The sequence below is a fragment of the Galendromus occidentalis genome, unplaced genomic scaffold (assembly GCF_000255335.2).
Source record: "Galendromus occidentalis unplaced genomic scaffold, Mocc_1.1 scf7180000077492, whole genome shotgun sequence".
Lineage (NCBI taxonomy): Eukaryota > Metazoa > Arthropoda > Arachnida > Mesostigmata > Phytoseiidae > Galendromus > Galendromus occidentalis.
The window spans coordinates 123,900-142,981 of record NW_003805480.1 but is presented as its reverse complement, the minus strand read 5'-3'; the positions used below and the strand labels follow the sequence as shown (position 1 = coordinate 142,981).

Here is a 19,082-nt window from a genome sequence, read left to right as displayed (position 1 = left end):
TCAGCCCTGGCCTCAGAGGAAACGCCTCGTCGATTTCCCCGGAGTCTCACGGGTGATGGCTCTCGAAATATATCGTATCAGGAAATCTTGGAATCGAGTTCGCGACGTTGACGACCCCGCGTCCTCTGCATATAATTTTGATTTGGCAGTAACATTTTGATCTCGATTCCCGACGGAGTCGACAAACTTGTCTATGCTTCCGAAGCTATCAAGATGAAGGAAGCGACCTCAGCAATGAAATTGAAACATAAATGCCAAGAGTTGGGGAAGAATCGTGATACGGAGCGGGATCGCAAGGGAAGTGGTCAGCCGAGGCGACGCTCTGAGAGGAGAGATCTTTTAAACTAGAGTGGCCCTGAAAAGGGCCGTTTTTTTCCTTGGTGGAGCAGCTTTCCAAGTGCTTACTTGGAGGAGGTGTACTTAGTGACAGCCTTGGTCCCTTCAGAGACGGCGTGCTTGGCCAATTCTCCGGGGAGGAGGAGCCTCACAGCGGTCTGAACTTCCCGGGAGGTGATGGTCGACCTCTTGTTGTAATGGGACAGACGAGAAGCTTCAGCGGCGATACGCTCAAAGATGTCGTTGACGAACGAGTTCATGATCGACATGGCTTTCGATGAGATACCAGTGTCGGGATGAACTTGTTTCAAGACTTTGTAGATGTAGATGGAGAAGGATTCCTTCCTCCTGCGCTTCTTCTTCTTCTTGTCGGTCGCACGGACGTTCTTCTGGGCCTTTCCGGCCTTCTTCACAGCCTTTCCACTCGCTGCAGGCGGCATTATTTAGCTCGGGCTCAAACGAGATTGGGTGTCTAGAGCGCGCTTCTTGTATTTAAGTGATTTGAGCCGGGCGAAAACAGCGCCAACTCCGCTCGCTCTGGGAGAGGGTAATGGTCGGCGCTGCCTGAGCGGCGTCGTATAAAAAGCGAGGGGCACCCCAGACGAGCATTCGTTGCTTTTTTGAAAACGATATTCTGAACATGTCTGGACGCGGTAAGGGAGGAAAGGCCAAGTCGAAGGCGAAGACCAGGTCTTCTCGTGCGGGACTTCAGTTCCCCGTCGGTCGTATCCACCGTCTCCTCCGGAAAGGGAACTACGCCGAGCGTGTCGGAGCTGGTGCCCCCGTGTACCTCGCTGCCGTTCTCGAGTACCTGGCTGCTGAAGTTCTTGAGCTGGCAGGAAACGCCGCTCGTGACAACAAGAAGACCAGAATCATCCCCCGTCATCTTCAGTTGGCCATCCGTAACGACGAAGAATTGAACAAGCTTCTCTCTGGTGTTACCATCGCCCAGGGAGGTGTCCTGCCCAACATCCAGGCTGTCCTTCTCCCCAAGAAGACCGACAAGGCCGCCGCCTAAGTCTCACCATCGGAAGCGGAAAAAAACGGCCCTTCTAAGGGCCACCAAAATCTACGGGATCAATACTCAGCTTATCTCTTTCATCTAATCGCATGATATTCCTCTGATTCTGGCTGCCGATGTCTCCTGCAGAATCCGTAATATTCACCGATCTTCCGTGTCGTATCAATGTGTACTGATGGCGAACTCTTGCCCGGATCAAAGCCATCCTATGTAGGACATCCGAGTAGATGCTTGATGAATTGATAATGACGCGAAACTATCCGAGGATGGAAGAAGTTAACGGAAGAGGTTTCGGCTTGTTTGAGAGAAATCGCGCAAGCCCCCGGAATTTCGATCCGTTTGCGATTCGACATTGATCAATATCAGCAAATGAGTCGCTCGATTATGTGAAGGAAATCGCAGATTTGAAGTCAGCAATCTCTCGATGCGACGATAAATCGACGGACGCAACCAGACCGCGAAAGCATGCTGGAGTTTTCAGGATGCTAGGGAGCCTAAATGGATATCTATTATTCACTGAACGACTCCATTGATGTTCAAAAACATTCTCGGGAATATGCCTTTGGAATCAAACGAATGCTCCGACTGGATCCATGTTCGCCATGTGGGGGACTGCATACGATTCCAAGGATATGTCAATGAAGAAATCATCGATCAAGTCCCATGAATCGTGGTTAGTATATATGAGCGGCCACGTCGAGCTGCAGGCCCCGACGAATGAGCGATATGGTCCACTCTCTGCAGATTTCCTCGACTCTTGTCGCGGATCGAATCTCTCATCGGATCGCATGATCTCATAGGAAGTTTCCCGGAAGAAATGACTTCGCGAGAGGATAGTGAGCTTGTTTAGTTTGGTGGCCCTGAAAAGGGCCGTTTTTTTGCGACCGCAAGGCCGATGGGGAGAGATTTAACCTCCGAAACCGTAGAGGGTACGTCCTTGTCTCTTGAGAGCATAGACGACGTCCATGGCGGTGACAGTCTTCCTCTTGGCGTGCTCGGTGTAGGTGACAGCGTCACGGATGACGTTCTCCAAGAAGACCTTGAGGACACCTCGTGTCTCCTCGTAGATCAGACCAGAGATACGCTTGACTCCACCACGACGAGCCAGACGACGGATGGCGGGCGTGGTGATACCCTGGATGTTGTCACGCAAAACTTTACGATGACGCTTGGCGCCGCCCTTTCCAAGACCTTTTCCTCCCTTGCCGCGTCCAGACATGTTTCCTCGGATAACAGAAACTGAATGCTCGGCCTCAAAATGGAGTCGTTTATATACGCCCGGAGGGCACCGTCGATCGCTAACATGGGTTCCGAGGGGAGAGGAGAATGGTGCTCTCCTTTCACCCGCCACCGGCGTGAGCGCGCCAATTCCGTGAATTCGTATTTCTAGAACAATATTAGAGGAGCTTGACATCATTTCTGAACCTATCGAATGCGATCTCCTATTATTGAGAGAGAAGTTACCAGCTTTCTTCATGAGCCTAAATTATTCTTTCCGATTACATATTTCGGGGCTCATAGATTGTTCGTTGTGAAACTCCTCCCCAACGCTCCTCTCTCCCATGCTCCAGACCATAAAGGCTCGACGGCACCTCGAGAAACCTTCATTGTCGAAACTAGACTTCGAAGTTCGTTATCATGGCTCGTACGAAGCAAACCGCGCGTAAATCCACTGGAGGAAAAGCTCCTCGTAAGCAGCTCGCCACCAAGGCTGCTCGTAAGTCCGCACCAGCCACCGGTGGAGTCAAGAAGCCCCATCGTTACAGGCCCGGTACCGTGGCTCTCCGTGAGATCCGTCGTTACCAGAAGTCGACTGAGCTCTTGATCCGCAAGTTGCCCTTCCAGCGACTTGTTCGTGAAATCGCTCAGGACTTCAAGACCGATCTCCGTTTCCAAAGCTCAGCCGTCATGGCTCTCCAGGAGGCCTCTGAGGCTTACCTCGTTGGACTCTTCGAAGACACCAACTTGTGTGCCATTCACGCTAAGCGTGTCACCATCATGCCCAAGGACATCCAACTGGCTCGTCGTATTCGTGGAGAACGTGCTTAAGCCGATCGCTTGAGAGAAAAAACGGCCCTTCTCAGGGCCACCAAATTCTAAGAGATAATACCTTCTGGCTGCAGAGCTTCGTTTGAAATATCGGACTCCTATTCCAAAATTCAGATGGACCTGACATTCATCGGGGGATGGCTCATACGAGACGCTTGGTAGCCTTGGCCAGATATAGCGATTGGATTGGCTCAGACCTATGGTAGAACGAATTAGATACGAATCGTATGGAACGAATGAAAATTGTAAGTCAACGGATGATCGAAAACATGGTAGCTTTCCCGACTCTCGAGACTCTAGTAGCAGGATTGTTCGTAAAACGAAACTGCAAGGGGATGATGACTAAATCTTCGAGCACCATACTCTGCATGAATGAGTTTTGAGATAAGAATTAGTCGGAATAGTGGGATACCCGTGACTCGCTCTCTGCTCATTGGCAGGGCCCTTGGTTGGAAACTCGTCGGAGACAATACTGAAGGTCCTCCAATCCTTGGATTTCGCATGTCCAGGTCAAATTTTCATTTTCTACTTTTGATATCACTCGGTCGAATCGGAGGAGTATTTCATGCATGGAGAGTCGCGAGATGTAACATGTCAAGGACTCGAGTCTTGAAAATCGCGACTTTGCGCAACTTTTCACCAAGAATTTCGCTTGCGAACAGATATGTCGCCCTGAAACTTGAGTAATGGAAACCGAATGCTCAAATCTCTCTCGGAAGGTCCGAGGACAAGATCTTGATATTTACGAAGGATCGGGCGACTAAGAATTTTAGGGGACGATGCTTCTGAGGAGAGTGATCTTTTGAATTTTGGTGGCCCTGATAAGGGCCTTTTTTCGAGCACTCTGGTGGCGCTCACTTCGACGAGGTGTATTTCGTGACAGCCTTGGTTCCTTCGGAGACGGCGTGCTTGGCCAACTCTCCGGGAAGGAGGAGCCTCACAGCGGTCTGAACTTCCCGGGAGGTGATGGTTGACCTCTTGTTGTAGTGGGACAGACGAGAAGCTTCAGCGGCGATACGCTCGAAGATGTCGTTGACGAACGAGTTCATGATCGACATGGCTTTCGATGAGATACCAGTGTCGGGGTGAACTTGTTTCAAGACTTTGTAGATGTAGATAGAGAAGGATTCCTTCCTCCTGCGCTTCTTCTTCTTTTTGTCGGTCGCACGGACATTCTTCTGGGCCTTTCCGGCCTTCTTCACAGCTTTTCCACTCGCTGCAGGCGGCATTGTTCAGTTCGAACTCAAACGAGGTTGAGTGTCTAGAGCGCGCTCCTTGTATTTAAGTGATTTGAGCCGGGCGAAAACAGCGCCAACTCCGCTCGCTCTGGGAGAGGGTGAGGGTCGGCGCTGCCTAAGCGGCGTCGTATATAAAGCGAGGAGCACCCCGGGAGAGCAGTCGTTGCTTTTTCGAAGACGAAACTGTAAACATGTCTGGACGCGGTAAGGGAGGAAAGGCCAAGTCGAAGGCCAAGACCAGGTCTTCTCGTGCGGGGCTTCAGTTCCCCGTCGGTCGTATCCACCGTCTTCTCCGTAAGGGAAACTACGCCGAGCGTGTCGGAGCTGGTGCCCCCGTGTACCTCGCTGCCGTTCTCGAGTACCTGGCTGCTGAAGTTCTTGAGTTGGCAGGAAACGCCGCTCGTGACAACAAGAAGACCAGAATCATCCCCCGTCATCTCCAGTTGGCCATCCGTAACGACGAAGAATTGAACAAACTTCTCTCTGGTGTTACCATCGCCCAGGGAGGTGTCCTACCCAACATCCAGGCTGTCCTTCTCCCGAAGAAGACTGACAAGGCCGCGGCCTGAGTCTTCCTATCGGAAGCGAAAAAAACGGCCCTTTTAAGGGCCACCAAAATCTACGAGATCGATACTCAGCTTTTCTGTGGAATGATTCGATTGCAGTCCATTTGGTCCTAACCTCCGGAGGCTGCGGGTTATAGCGAAAGATTTGGAGAGGCGACTCCGACCGATCTATTAGGACGACACGTTCCAGAGGCATATGAGTGCTCGCTCCGATATTCCTAAGAATGGATAATCAATTCGAAAATGCTCAAGTGTTGGTAATCCGAAAGGAATAGCGTGAGCACTCGGAGTAAGCATTCGCGGCGGACTTTCGTTTCATTGGTCGACTGCACGAATCACCGGATCGTCTGGGGGAAAAAGCGGGGGGTTCCGATTCTGAGCCAGCAACCCACTAGTCAGCAATTGATATACATAAACCAAGAGCATGGGGCAGGGCAAGACAAACCCGTCCCGGGTAAGGGTCATGAGTAGGGATGTAAATTTTTCGCGGAAAATTTCCGCCAAATTCGCGGCCTCCATTGAAACTCTATGGGGAGTAGCCGGGAATTTCCGCGAATATTCGCGGAAAAATGGTGGTCCGCGAAAAATTTACAACCCTCGTCATGAGTCATGACTTATGAGTTTCCATACAGTATCATGCCGGAGCCTTTTCACTGAGCGTGCTCGAAGGCGAACGACTATAATCGCGCGCATAACAAATCATAATTCTCCTTTAATCGGAGAGTGATGAACAGGTCGAGCCCGTTTGTTCAACGTGGAGATGAGCCTCGCGAGGCAGACCTCCATCTGCATCAGACGCGACCGAAGAAATATAATAATAAGTGATATCATTATAATTGATGATGCTCATCAAATCCTTTGAATCGACGTGCATATCGGCCCTCCTGGAGAGTTATCCACCCCGAAGAGTGTCATGCGGTACATCTTCTACAAATTTTATTCGTCGACAGGCGGGCATTCAATTTAATGGAGAAGCTCATCGGTACCAGTTTGCCAAACGGAATGACTTCGCGAGATAGTGAACTCATGGAATTTGGTGGCCCTGAAAAGGGCCGTTTTTTTGCGACCGCAAGGCCGATGGGGAAGATTCGATTTAACCTCCAAAACCGTAAAGGGTACGTCCTTGTCTCTTGAGAGCATAGACGACGTCCATGGCGGTGACGGTCTTCCTCTTGGCGTGCTCGGTGTAGGTGACAGCGTCACGGATGACGTTCTCCAAGAAGACCTTGAGGACACCTCGGGTCTCCTCGTAGATCAGACCGGAGATACGCTTGACTCCACCACGACGAGCCAGACGACGGATGGCGGGCTTGGTGATACCCTGGATGTTGTCACGCAAAACTTTACGATGACGCTTGGCGCCACCCTTTCCAAGACCTTTTCCTCCCTTGCCACGTCCAGACATGTTTCGTCAGAGCTCGGAAACTGAATGCCCGAACTCTAAGTCGTCTCGATTATATACGATGGAGAGGCACCATCGGTCGCTGATGCGCTTCTGAAGGGGAGAGGGGCATGGCGCGCTTCTTTCACTCGCTACAAAGAGAGCGCGGATTTCGTAGAGACGTCTCTCGGGAACGTCAAATGGGTAGGCCATTTGTCGTAGCTCCTTCTATCGAATCTAGAATATCGAGGTAATAATCGTTGGTAGGTCTCGTGAGGGATCACACACATGGATACATTCTGCTTCCAATCTTCGGTGCCCGTCGGAGTGCTAGTCCTGAAACTCCTCCCCCAATGCTCCGCTCTCCCATGTTCGAGAGCATAAAAGCAACGCGGCTCACCGCGGTACCACCATTTTCGAATCGACCGTTCGAAGCTCGCTAACATGGCACGTACGAAGCAAACCGCGCGTAAATCCACCGGAGGAAAAGCTCCTCGTAAGCAGCTCGCCACCAAGGCTGCTCGTAAGTCCGCACCGGCCACCGGTGGAGTCAAGAAGCCCCATCGTTACAGGCCCGGTACCGTGGCCCTTCGTGAGATCCGTCGTTACCAAAAGTCGACTGAGCTCTTGATCCGCAAGTTGCCCTTCCAGCGACTTGTCCGTGAAATCGCTCAGGACTTCAAGACCGATCTCCGTTTCCAAAGCTCAGCCGTCATGGCTCTCCAGGAGGCCTCTGAGGCTTACCTCGTTGGTCTCTTCGAAGACACCAACTTGTGCGCCATTCACGCTAAGCGTGTCACCATCATGCCCAAAGACATCCAACTGGCTCGTCGTATCCGTGGAGAACGTGCTTAAGCCAATCGCTTGAGAGAAAAAACGGCCCTTCTCAGGGCCACCAAATTCTAAAAGATCATACCTTCTGGCTGCGGAGTTTGTAATATCGGACTCCTATTTTCAAATTCAGATGGACCTGATATGTATTGGGGGAAAGCTCATACGAAGCGCTTGGTAGAATTGGCCGTGAAGAGCGAGTGATTGGCTCAGACTCATAATAAATATATTATATACGAATCTTCAACTTCAGAGAGATCATACCTTGTGTGTTATGAGAGCATTCCTTTCAGATTCTTTATTCGGGAGTCGGGAGCAACATTTTCAGCTAGCCCCAAGAAAGCGCTTTCCGATTTCTCTAGGTCTCATGCATGATGGCGCCCGATAAACACATGCTGAATCAAAAATCCTTATCACAGAGCAAGCGACATCGCACACATCGATTGCTTCGGGAGAACTCAGGATTGCGGAGGAACATTTCGATCTCGACTCGCTACAGAGCCACCAAGCTTGGTCATGTCTTTGGAGCTGGCAAAAGTAGGAGGCAAGCCGGAGTCTCGAAAACTCATTCGGAGAAATGGGGAAAAACTAGATATAATGGTAATCTTCCGACTTATAATCATGTGGACAGGCGCTGTGAGGCAAGTGATCTTTCAAACTTTGGTGGCCCTTATAAGGGCCTTTTTTTGAGGGCTCGATGAGCGCTCACTTCGACGAGGTGTATTTGGTGACAGCCTTAGTTCCTTCGGAGACGGCGTGCTTGGCCAACTCTCCGGGGAGAAGGAGCCTCACAGCGGTCTGAACTTCCCGGGAGGTGATGGTTGACCTCTTGTTGTAGTGGGACAGACGAGAGGCTTCAGCGGCGATACGCTCGAAGATGTCGTTGACAAACGAGTTCATGATCGACATGGCTTTCGATGAGATACCAGTGTCGGGGTGAACTTGTTTCAACACCTTGTAGATGTAGATAGAGAAAGATTCCTTCCTCCTACGCTTCTTCTTCTTCTTGTCGGTCGCGCGGACGTTCTTCTGGGCCTTCCCGGCCTTCTTCACAGCCTTTCCACTTGCTGCAGGCGGCATCGTTCAGCTCGGGCTCAAACGAGGTTGAGTGTTTAGAGCGCGCATCTTGTATTTAAGCGATTTGAGCCGGGCGAAAACAGCGCCAACTCCCCTCGCTCTGGGAGAGGGTGAAGGTCGGCGCTGCCTGTGCGGCGTCGTATATACGGCGGGGAGCTCCCCGAGAAAGTATTCGTTGCTTTCTGAAAACGATACTGAAAACATGTCTGGACGCGGTAAGGGAGGAAAGGCCAAGTCGAAGGCCAAGACCAGGTCTTCTCGTGCGGGGCTTCAGTTCCCCGTCGGTCGTATCCATCGTCTTCTCCGTAAGGGAAACTACGCGGAGCGTGTCGGAGCTGGTGCCCCCGTGTACCTCGCTGCCGTTCTCGAGTACCTGGCTGCTGAAGTTCTTGAGTTGGCAGGAAACGCCGCTCGTGACAACAAGAAGACCAGAATCATCCCCCGTCATCTTCAGTTGGCCATCCGTAACGACGAAGAATTGAACAAACTTCTCTCTGGTGTCACCATCGCCCAGGGTGGTGTCCTGCCCAACATCCAGGCTGTCCTTCTCCCCAAGAAGACCGACAAGGCCGCCGCCTGAATCTTCCCATCGGAAGCGAAAAAAAACGGCCCTTCTCAGGGCCACCAGATCCTAGATGATCAATATCCTACTAAGCGGGTTTTCACTTCCCTCGGAGTCCATCGATTGCGATTCAAATCACTGAGATGAATCGCATATCGTATGATACGCCTGAGATATGGCTCACTAATTTCCACCATCAGCATCAGCGCCCCTTGGATTCCCAATTTCCTTAAATCACGTTAGGTTTGGGGAGAAGGTGTCACTCGGCATGCGATTTGACGAACAGATACTAACCAGCATTGCGAACTGACAGTTGTTTTCGATTTGGACGAGATCTCCACCTGGCGAGAGCTCTAGCGAGACAGGGATGGAAAACTTCTGCGACGGATCGAGAGCGGCTCTACATTCGATCTCATAGTGAGGAGAGCGGACTCCGACCAGGGGCGTCCCGGGTTTATCTAAAAAGCCAGTCTGATGGGGAATCCGGAAAGGAGCCTGTCTCATGATACTGACAGCGGGGCGAATCAATCAGAGTTTCTTGTATGAGCACGGCACGTTCCGGCGAAGCTGAGCGTCAGCGAGTTCAACGTCCCGGAAGTCGAGCTCCATTGATTCATGAGGGCGGATTCTTACCGTATCAAACTTATCACGAACAGGAGCATGAGGATGGGCGCATGCAGACTCCTAACTCACCCACGTGGCACCAATCAGGCGCTCTAGTCCTGAAGCACAAGCTAACTTTGCACGCGGCTCGCTCGGCTTCTGACTACCTGATCGTGGGGATATTCGAATGCCAGAGACAAGGTGATTGGAGGAAGTCGGGCGGAACCATGAGGGTTAAGTGCGGTGATTCGCACACCCGTACCGATGAGGATTCCAGTTTCCGTGCCTTTCGACGCCGTGCGAACACCGCCGGCTCCACATTCGGTCTGGTCGGGTAATCACCGACCCCTCGAGTTCTCACTCCTACTTACATCAATCGATCTCTGACATCCCTCACAGCAATCAGGCACCTCGATTGATTCATCTGTTCAGTATTTTTGCACAATGTCCGCGTTCGGATGATTTTTGTCAGCAGAAGTCGCTGTACTTCATCCTTCACGCCAAGAGAGCTCTTGCGAGCGCAAAATCATCCGGACGTACATCGTGCGGTGCTTGCTATCTAGAAGCACTCGTAGTGTTCAAGACAGACTTGCAAGCACCGGAATCCGAGGCGACCGTGATAGACCGGATCTGATTCGCCTCCCTCCCATACAATTTTCAAAACGGTGTACGAATCCCCCGAAAATTAGGAGATTCTCGTCACTGTTCCGATGGAGCAGTGGTTCCAAGTCAGCGTTCCAACGAGCAGTTCGTTGAAAACACGAGCGACTCGCGATTGGACTTCGTTGAGCGAGATCCGAAATGTTGGCTCGCGACATCGCTTCATCCGGTTCTGATTCGAGACCACGGAAACATCAGCGAAGGTGATAGTTCCGCTCACTATCCAGAAGGACTCGGCGGAGGCAGAGTGAGTTTCTTCCGCTACATCGTATCATTCGGCCGAGCTCAGGCATGATTGCCAAGAGGCAACTTGACGTGCCTGCGAACTCACAACTCCCTCCTTGCAGAGGAGCCTCTGACTTGTCAGTCGTGATCATCCGAAGCTTTCCGCCGATAGGCACGATGATGCGGAAAATGCGTTCACTTCCAAATCATTTCGGAGGGATGACCCGCGTAGATGCCTCATCTTCCTAAAACTCTTCCCAAGACTCCGACTGCTCGAAGCGACTATTCCTGAGAATTCCTCCCGGCTCTTAGCTCAGGCTGGAGAGTTCCGAGGAGCGATTGTCGATTGACGACTGCCTCCTGATCAGGATTGGAGCGAAAACCGCTCTTCATGCGCGTTCCAACCTTTGCAATCGGGGAAGAGCACAATCAATACGAGTTGACGGACTGCAGGGAGTGTGCCTTCTCAGGACCGAGCTCCTAAGAGAGCGTGTACTCCATCTTCCAATTCCAAGCTCAACCCGGGGTCCACGGAAACCCAGTTTTCACTATCGAAGAATAATTGTCGTCCTTGTTTCCTGAGGTTCAGCTGCGACCGCCCCGGTTATCGATTCGGGAAAGTTCGGGAATATTGGAGTCCGAAGCTTACGAGAAATAAGCTTATCACTTCTTATCACTCTCAAGGCTGCACCGTCCGTCGCATATGATAGACTAGCGTCGATATGCGGTTGGAGACGACGTCACTCTAGAGAAAAAATCCGACCCAGAGGCCCAGGGGTAAAGTCCCCGCTAAAGCCGTCACCAGGCGAGGGAAGAAAGGCTGCAACAAAAGATTCAATGCAAATCACGGACATATGGAGCTTATGAGGAATCATCCGGATCGCCCGATTATTGATTTTCCGTACCCGCGGGAATGGGAAGGAATTACGTTTGGAAATGAATCAGGCGAATCTGATTCATGGTCAATGTCCCCCGTGGCGGGGTTCCAACGCTCTGAGGCACTCGATTCCCGTCAGACATTCATTCCCTATGCGGAGAACACTGGTATGAGATTTCAGCTCTCCCTATTGCTGCGAAGAACGGCCGCGAGGAATCTCTCTCTGGGGGAGAAGAGAAAATCGGCTCGATTGTTCCTTTCGCCGATATTCATAATAGGCTCCCATCCGTATAAGCGGTTCCTCAATGACGAAAGCGAACGGAGAGAACAGCCAGGGATCTGCCCGTGAAGGAGTCGCTCGATTTGTGTAGGAAATTCTTTCTCCAGATCGTTCAGATTCTCTCAGAAAGAACAGCGTCTCCGGACCGAGCGCGCATCGATTACCCTGCTGAATATTTCAACAGAATATCAGAGTTCCCATGGTGCTAGGGGGAGACAAGAAACAATGCCTCAGAACGCACATTCCTTGCGGGCTCAGTCCGTGCCTCCTCCTTCGTAGCGACGCCGACGCAGCCATAGGACTCGTTGACTCGAGTACAATTCTCTCGGGAAGATCCGCTTGGACAGATCGGTCCTCAACGATGGACGCGACGAGGAAAGTGTGGCAGCGGAAGAGATACATCGGGTTTGGCTTGAGCTGCTTGGGAGCGATTATAGTGTTTCGGATAGATTGGGATAAACAGCGCACGAAGGCGCTCACCTTAGAGCTGCGAAGCGAATCGAAGTTTTCTCCACTCGACACCTACTTCAAGTCAGTCTACGAGTCTACTGAGACTGAGGAAAATATCGTCGTCCCGATGATAGACAACATAGAAAAACTTGTGGAAACGAAGAGCGACTTGCAAATAGAGTTCGTTGATTGCCGTCTCAGGCTCTGGTTCGAGAAATCGCGTCGTTTGGTTCTGACTAGGGACCACCGTAATTTCGCTGAAGATGACAGTTTCGCCCATGGCCCATCCAGGCTCACCAAACATCGAGTAGTTTTCTTCTGTTACAATAACACCATTTGGAGCAGCAGGAATGACATAGATCAGGCTCTTACGATCGCAGACTCGAAGCTCCCCCGAAGAACAGAAGCCATCGATCTGCTGGTTGTGATTACTCGAGATTTCCCTCGGATATTCAAGCTAAAAAATAAACTTCGGATCTTCTCAAGCCACTTCAGAGAAGTCATTCGTGTAGAGGCTTCATCTGGTAAGGGGCCGCCAGCTCGGTATGAGTGCACCAAACGACTCTTCTTCAAAATTCCATTCGGCTTCAAGCTCAGCTCCGAGATTTCCAAGACGCGCTCCTCGGTGAACGATTGTCTGCGTGATTGGATGTCGCTGGAAAGTCGTCAAGCGTGCCCCTATTTACCCTCAAAAGTGCAAACGATTAGGGATGGTTTCGAATATTACCCCGACACTGCATATAAAGTCCGATTCTACAGCGACTCCGAACCGTGCCTCAATTATTCTGTTTTATTCCACCCTTACATCCGGGCCAATCCCTTGTCGCCGAAAACCCCGGTCTTCCTCGACGGTGACATCACCTCGTATGGCTTCGACAAAGTCATTCCAATCTCAGGTATTCGCGGGGATGTATTGAACGAACTCATCTTAAGCCTTATGGCTCTGCTCGGAGCGTCGCTCTGGTTGCTGAGCGGAACGTCACTCAGCGAAGCGTTCTTGGGCCTACTTTGTGCAGTCACCAGCTCTGGGCAATGTTCTGAGAAACTCCGGAGTCGTGTCGCGTCGGGGGCATTTTTCTGGACTCTGGGAAACATGTTTTTCTCTCTCATTCTCGTCGACGATATGACTTCGATGATCAGTTTCCCGACCGGTTTCCGAATCGCTCGTTTGGGGCAATGCTTCGTCGGGGATCATATTATCGATTCCAAGCCCTTTATGGGAGTTCCATTGGGATATTTTGTGCGATCGATCCTCGATAAAGAGGAATTCCTCAAGAAGGAGGTGATCATCTGCGGCTCGCAGTTCGAGGTCGACGAGATTCGTTCTTTCTTCGATTTCCATAACTTGTATCGAATACCCTTGGATGAAGCCGACCAGAAGCTGATACTTCTCCCGAATCCGGAAGACAAGCTCAACCAGAAACTGAGTTCCAGAGGACTCGATCTAGTCCTCCGTCAAGTTGATAACGGCGAGTGGAATGACTATGCTCTCATAATGCTTCGTTATGACTTAATGGAGGCCCCATCCCGGAAAATCCAGCGGAAGTTCATGGCCAAGTCAATGAGGTTCTTCGAAAAAAAGCACCACTGCTGCTCGACTAGACACGCGGCGAGGAAGAAGTTCTTGAAGTACCTGTCTACTTTCAAAGGAGATGAACGCGTTTCCGAACAAGTTATAGGAAACGACTTCCCGCTGGCATTCTCCTTGATAGCTTGGCTAATCTGCATAGTCGGCCTCCTCACGGAAACCGCGATCAATTCGGTCGCTCTGATCACATTAGGAAGAAAGGTCTGCGGCTTCTCCGTGCTGGGAAACTTCTGCCGTCCTGCCCGGATCATCTCCGGACAGGCTGAGAGCCCTCTCGTGAAAGCATAAGTCGCCATGAGCAACCCCTCGAGGTTCTGAATTCTGGGATACCGTGATAATCTCCTTCGAAGCGTCCGAGTGATGTCGGCGGCGACAAGTCGGAGGCTCTACAGGAAGCTCAACGCATCCAATCCTCGGCAAGGTTTTTCTCAGAGTCACAGGGATGATTCCCAACCTCGGAGCTGGGCTTCTCTACCGGATGCCTGGGGGTCTGGTGAAGGCTTCGTTTCATTTCACCCTTCAATCAAGACCGGTCCCGCGCAGACATGTCTTATGCTCCAGGCTCTGGGCCACTGAGTTTGGAAACGGTCCGCAGCAACAGGGTATCCAGAATTTCTTCCTATGGGGGCCAAGACCATCATTTTGGCAGGGGCCAACTCCCGTTGATGTTGGGCCTCGACACAGGGGCGTGTATAAGACTTTTTCTCGGGAGAGGCCAGAAATGTTTTGCCGGGCCAAAGAACTTTGAGAGCCGCTGCTCCAAATTCTAGATCCTCGATTAACACTGTCGATTGGCGGGTCGCGTCACCTTCGAAAGCTGGCAATGTGTCACGAGTATTTGGAGATCGGAAGAAATCCTGCCTTGGGAAGATATTCGCGCCGTTAAGGAGAATGGGCTTGGGTTTCGATTCCGAATACTATCACGAATTCCTTGGGAGTGTGCTCTCACGGCCCCGGGGATAACGCGGCGTAATGAGTTCTCGGCTTATTCCTCATCCGAATTTCAGACTCGAGGTTTCGGGACAGAACTCTACAGAGCCTTCGACAAGGACTGTGTCATAACGGCAGGGGAGAAATTGCTTCGAGGAATTCCTAGTTCTGCTTAAGTCGTGCCGGAGCGACGACAAGACTCCACGGATCTCAGAACTCATCGAGGGGAATATCGACCTTAACCCTTTCGAGTTTGATTGACGAAGGAGATTGTATATCGATTTGGGGGCGTGAGTTCTTTATTCACACCGATCGGTTTAAAGTCGAACTAGACTGAGGATATTAACAGTATGTATCACGTTCGAGCTCCGTTTTGGGAACCCGAGACCCACCAGCCTCAAACAGTGGCGGAGGGCTCGTGAAGCTGCGCTATGGTGCAGATTCGGTGATGGACACATGAAGTGCGAATAACTGGATATGTAGCGGCCAGGTACTGAATACCATATTGAAAACCATATATGCTTTCGATACATGCAAAAGTGTCGCGAAGTATCGCTGCAATAAGATCCGTTTTCGATCTGAGGCGGACAAGAGCTCAACAGTGATGAAGATCCACAGGTCGGTAGAGGGGCAGAAAACGCGATCCGGTCGATATACTCAGAGAGAAGGCGCTCCAGCCGCGAGTGGAGTCCGAGACGGCAGACGGAGTATCTGACGCTGATCTCTCCCTCAAAACTTATCTCGGCGAGACTCCAGTACTCCGCGCTTCCTTGACCTTCGATATTATACTCCGCAGTCATTATTTAGCAGCATTCTTATCGCCTCGCAAACGAAGGCCCCAAGCAAGTCGGGAGTCGCCACGTGAGGTGTGATTCCTTCGTTTAGTGATCCATTTTTGATAGTCAGGAAAAAAAGAACGGTCTCGCTCGTTGGGTGAGAAGGGCATGTGGAAACAAATCGAGCACATCATTTCCATTCGCAGCTCCGTCCTGCCTAAGAAGCCCTTGAGAGTGGTGCTCGAAGCAAGGTGGCATCGATCGAATCTTAGGCATTATCTCCGTTGACGGTTAGATTGATATCTTACGATTAGTCGCTGAAAAGAAGATCCGGGACGCGACGCATAGACCAAAAAGAGACAAAAGTCCTCGTTCGACTCGAAATCTCTGTTCGCTCATCCTCGTGCGCTTCTCGAGCAAATCGCTTCTCAGAAAAGAGACACTCAGTCATCGCTCTGTTACCTGGGCTAACAGGGTTCCGGCGCACAGTGGTCCAGAATCGGAAAAAAAAAGTTCGCCACCGAATGCTTCCAAAACGATTTCTCAGCATAGGTCTCGATGCCCGGACTCCATTTTGGGTCTCGGAGGCTGCGCGTTCGGTGCGCGGAGCATTCCAATGGCGATGTTTTCTGACGGGAATTCATCCCAGAATATGGTTGTCCGAATGAAAGGAAAAACATTCCCCGAAGAGAAAAGGAAAGAAAAAGGAAGAAAAAACAAAGAAAAGAGGAAAGAAAAAAGAAAGAAAAGAAGAAAAAAATATGGATTTCCCGAGCTAGGCGTCCTCGGGAGCCCTGATCGGTCCTCTTTGGACGCTAGAGATTAGATCGGCCATCTCGGGCTGAGTCCCCACTAGAGAAATCAGTTCCGATTTTATTATCCATCAGAAATCGTATATGCTTGAATATATCACATCACGGGCTTAGAGATCCCCGTCCTCACAATCCGCGCAATCTGCTACGCTCTCGGAATCCTCGAAACCCCTCAAGTCCTCACAGTCTTCAACATCCTCTATATCCTGATCATCATCGGAGTCCTCGACGATTTCAGATTCGCTGGGCTCCAATAGGAATTCCAAAACGTTTGGATTCAGGCGGTGTTGAGGTTCTCGAAGCGATGAACGAGCATTGTTAACGCAAGGATCGGATTTCGCCAACATGTAGTGGAGAACATCCTCATTGGTGGCTGTTCGGCTGCATTTGCGTGAGTGTGACTCTCGCACTCGACGATATACCTTGTTCAGGCCTTCCTGCGCTTCCTCGTTAAGTGCACCCAGAGGCACAGGGGCTGCCGCGATGATTGAGCTGCTGTGTACAAGAACTTTGTGCAGAGAATTGCTCATCGGGTACCACGGGAACAAGTCCACGTATATCCTAGCTGTATCACGGCAATATGAAGAGAATTTCTCTACATTCACCTTGCTGTTGCAGTTTATCGTGTCTAGGATTGTACCCAATCTCTGAATCAAATCCAGGGGCAGCCCCGTGATCTCGGCCGATATTCCAGCATGCCCGAAGAACCGCCTAGCTCGGGAAATCAATTTTTTTCTCTTCTTTTCTTTCCTTTTTCTTCCTTTTTTCTTTCTTTTTTCTTCCTTTTTCTTTCTTTTTCTCTTCGGGGAATGTTTCTCCTTTCATTCGGACAACCATATTCTGGGATGAATTCCCGTCAGAAAACATCGCCATTGGAATGCTCCGCGCACCGAACGCGCAGCCTCCGAGACCCAAAATGGAGTCCGGGCATCAAGACCTATGCTGAGAAATCGTTTTGGAAGCATTCGGTGGCGAACTTTTTTTTTGGCCACTCTGGACCACTGTGCGGCGTCTCCGTGAGTGTTTCATGAAAGTTCTCGATGATACCCCGAGGTGCGTGGCGTCGTCATGGAACGAGTATCTATAGCGTTCCTGGTGCTGATGGAGACTCCCAGACCCGGCAATCTCTGAAGCCTTGTCCATGGTGGAGTCTCGCAAGCTACCATGGGACATATCGCGGAGAGACGGCAGATACGGCGATGCTTTGGATGCGTAATTTGCTGTCCGGCGGCGGTGATCTTATTCGGAATCGAGTCGAATCGAGACCAGAACTAGGCTGTCCGGGATAGGGACAATCAAACTCAAATTCAGTATCTTTTAGTCGCCTCGTACTTTGGCGACTTGATAGTTCTTCGCATGAATTTTCCCGCTTGCAAGAGGTATGAAGCTCAAGCTTCCACCTCCTTCAAGGGTAAATTCGCGGCACATGCCGCGTCCAGCGAAGGAACTGGGAGCGGAGCTTCAGACACCAGACCCGAATTTCGATCCAGGGATCAAAATAGATGGAGACTTCCAGCAGGAGACAGAATGAGCTGAATTTAAAGGCAGAAATTAGAAAGTCCTTCAGGAAATCGTTTGTCCAGTAGCAAGTGCTTACACTCAAAGGGTGGCGAGGTACTCCAGGAATCTCTTGCTTGCTTTCTCCCTGTCAGAGCAGCATCGATATCTCCGGTCGAAAAGTTTCCTCGCCCGACTTATATCTCTCCTCTGAATCTTCCGGACAGAAGACATCAATGAAATTGTATCGGAGCATCAGGGAGGCGTAGGAATTCCTCTCGCCATTATTGACATTACGGAAGACGACGTCGAGAGCCGTCGAGCCGACGAAAACCTTCGCTTCGAATTTCACGGTCGGCCGCGGGAAAATACCCCATTCCAGACCGGTAATTTCCATTCGAATGCTATACATATTGAGGAGATAGAGGGAACGACGAATCTGATCAGTCTGTAAGTGTGAGCCACAGAGAATGATAACTTCACCTTATATAGGCTTTTCCGCGACTATCCAAGCGCGAGAATGCGAACGTCGTGTAGTGAACACATAATCGAGTCGAAATCATGGAGCGAAATGGTTTATAAGAGGCGAACTGACTGACAGACAGACAGACAGACATTACGCTTTAAGATAGGGGATGATAGGTATTTTGCATGAAGTCACGAGCTCCAGTGATGATATGCCCCTAGCGTTCGGGGAATCCACTCATCCAGACTCGAAACTCCTGCCACGATGACGTCATCTCACTCAGTCCTCCTCAAGGAGTGCCTTCGAGCTGTGAATATCCGTGCCGCTGTCTTCCAGCTTCAGGTGATCAAAGTCCGTTCTTTTCAGGGGTACAACAACGCCTGCCAATCGGAGTTTTCGGCCGAGAGCCTCTCTCATGGAAAACTTGATTGCCTTCAATCACTTACCGCACCTCAACCCGGAAGTACGCACGAAATGGATAAGTGCCACCGGGAATGGGAAGAGCGAACAGAAAGCCCTGGTGAGACTCGCCCACGGGAAGATGGACCGCGACACACAAACCAGGTTCCAGACGTCCAGTCTTTTCCACAAAAAAAAGGACTTGGAAGCCACATTCTCCGCGCGATTCCCTGAAGGCGAGGAGAAATACCCGAGTGAATACTTCAGGAATGACTCGCGAACATCCTCCGACTTCATTCGAGGTGGAGTTGACGTAGACCTACGAGTCGCTGAGTTCCGTCTGGAGTGATGGTATTTCATTTCAATAATCCAATAATTATGGGTTTTTGATACGTGAGAGAGGCTGTATGCGTTATAATTCCGGGAAGGACGCTTTTTGCGAATATCAGGTCGGTGCC

General features: G+C 50.8%; 10 protein-coding genes across 10 annotated transcripts; 5 read left to right on the top strand and 5 right to left on the bottom strand.

The window, feature by feature from the left end:
- Positions 1-401: 401 nt before the first annotated feature.
- LOC100903522 (histone H2B) lies at positions 402-796 on the bottom strand. Its single transcript, XM_018640612.1, has one exon. It carries the CDS (start codon positions 774-776, stop codon positions 402-404), a length of 375 nt encoding a protein of 124 aa, XP_018496128.1. The 5' UTR covers positions 777-796.
- Positions 797-976: 180 nt separating this feature from the next.
- On the top strand, positions 977-1,439 carry LOC100901504 (histone H2A). Its single transcript, XM_003746234.2, has one exon. The coding sequence runs from the start codon at positions 977-979 to the stop codon at positions 1,352-1,354; it is 378 nt and encodes a 125-aa protein (XP_003746282.1). The 3' UTR covers positions 1,355-1,439.
- Positions 1,440-2,264: 825 nt separating this feature from the next.
- LOC100903377 (histone H4-like) lies at positions 2,265-2,594 on the bottom strand. Its single transcript, XM_018640615.2, has one exon. It carries the CDS (start codon positions 2,574-2,576, stop codon positions 2,265-2,267), a length of 312 nt encoding a protein of 103 aa, XP_018496131.1. The 5' UTR covers positions 2,577-2,594.
- Positions 2,595-2,992: 398 nt separating this feature from the next.
- On the top strand, positions 2,993-3,406 carry LOC108864609 (histone H3). The gene has a single exon (XM_018640617.1). The coding sequence runs from the start codon at positions 2,996-2,998 to the stop codon at positions 3,404-3,406; it is 411 nt and encodes a 136-aa protein (XP_018496133.1). The 5' UTR covers positions 2,993-2,995.
- Positions 3,407-4,187: 781 nt separating this feature from the next.
- LOC108864607 (histone H2B) lies at positions 4,188-4,655 on the bottom strand. The gene has a single exon (XM_018640613.1). It carries the CDS (start codon positions 4,633-4,635, stop codon positions 4,261-4,263), a length of 375 nt encoding a protein of 124 aa, XP_018496129.1. The 5' UTR covers positions 4,636-4,655; the 3' UTR covers positions 4,188-4,260.
- A 180-nt stretch (positions 4,656-4,835) lies between these two features.
- LOC100901363 (histone H2A) lies at positions 4,836-5,213 on the top strand. The gene has a single exon (XM_003746233.1). The coding sequence runs from the start codon at positions 4,836-4,838 to the stop codon at positions 5,211-5,213; it is 378 nt and encodes a 125-aa protein (XP_003746281.1).
- Positions 5,214-6,303: 1,090 nt separating this feature from the next.
- LOC100903234 (histone H4) lies at positions 6,304-6,621 on the bottom strand. Its single transcript, XM_018640616.2, has one exon. It carries the CDS (start codon positions 6,613-6,615, stop codon positions 6,304-6,306), a length of 312 nt encoding a protein of 103 aa, XP_018496132.1. The 5' UTR covers positions 6,616-6,621.
- Positions 6,622-7,032: 411 nt separating this feature from the next.
- LOC108864610 (histone H3) lies at positions 7,033-7,446 on the top strand. The gene has a single exon (XM_018640618.1). The coding sequence runs from the start codon at positions 7,036-7,038 to the stop codon at positions 7,444-7,446; it is 411 nt and encodes a 136-aa protein (XP_018496134.1). The 5' UTR covers positions 7,033-7,035.
- A 415-nt stretch (positions 7,447-7,861) lies between these two features.
- On the bottom strand, positions 7,862-8,502 carry LOC108864606 (histone H2B). The gene has a single exon (XM_018640609.1). The coding sequence runs from the start codon at positions 8,500-8,502 to the stop codon at positions 8,128-8,130; it is 375 nt and encodes a 124-aa protein (XP_018496125.1). The 3' UTR covers positions 7,862-8,127.
- Positions 8,503-8,701: 199 nt separating this feature from the next.
- LOC100903088 (histone H2A) lies at positions 8,702-9,079 on the top strand. The gene has a single exon (XM_018640607.1). The coding sequence runs from the start codon at positions 8,702-8,704 to the stop codon at positions 9,077-9,079; it is 378 nt and encodes a 125-aa protein (XP_018496123.1).
- The last annotated feature ends 10,003 nt before the right edge of the window (positions 9,080-19,082 follow it).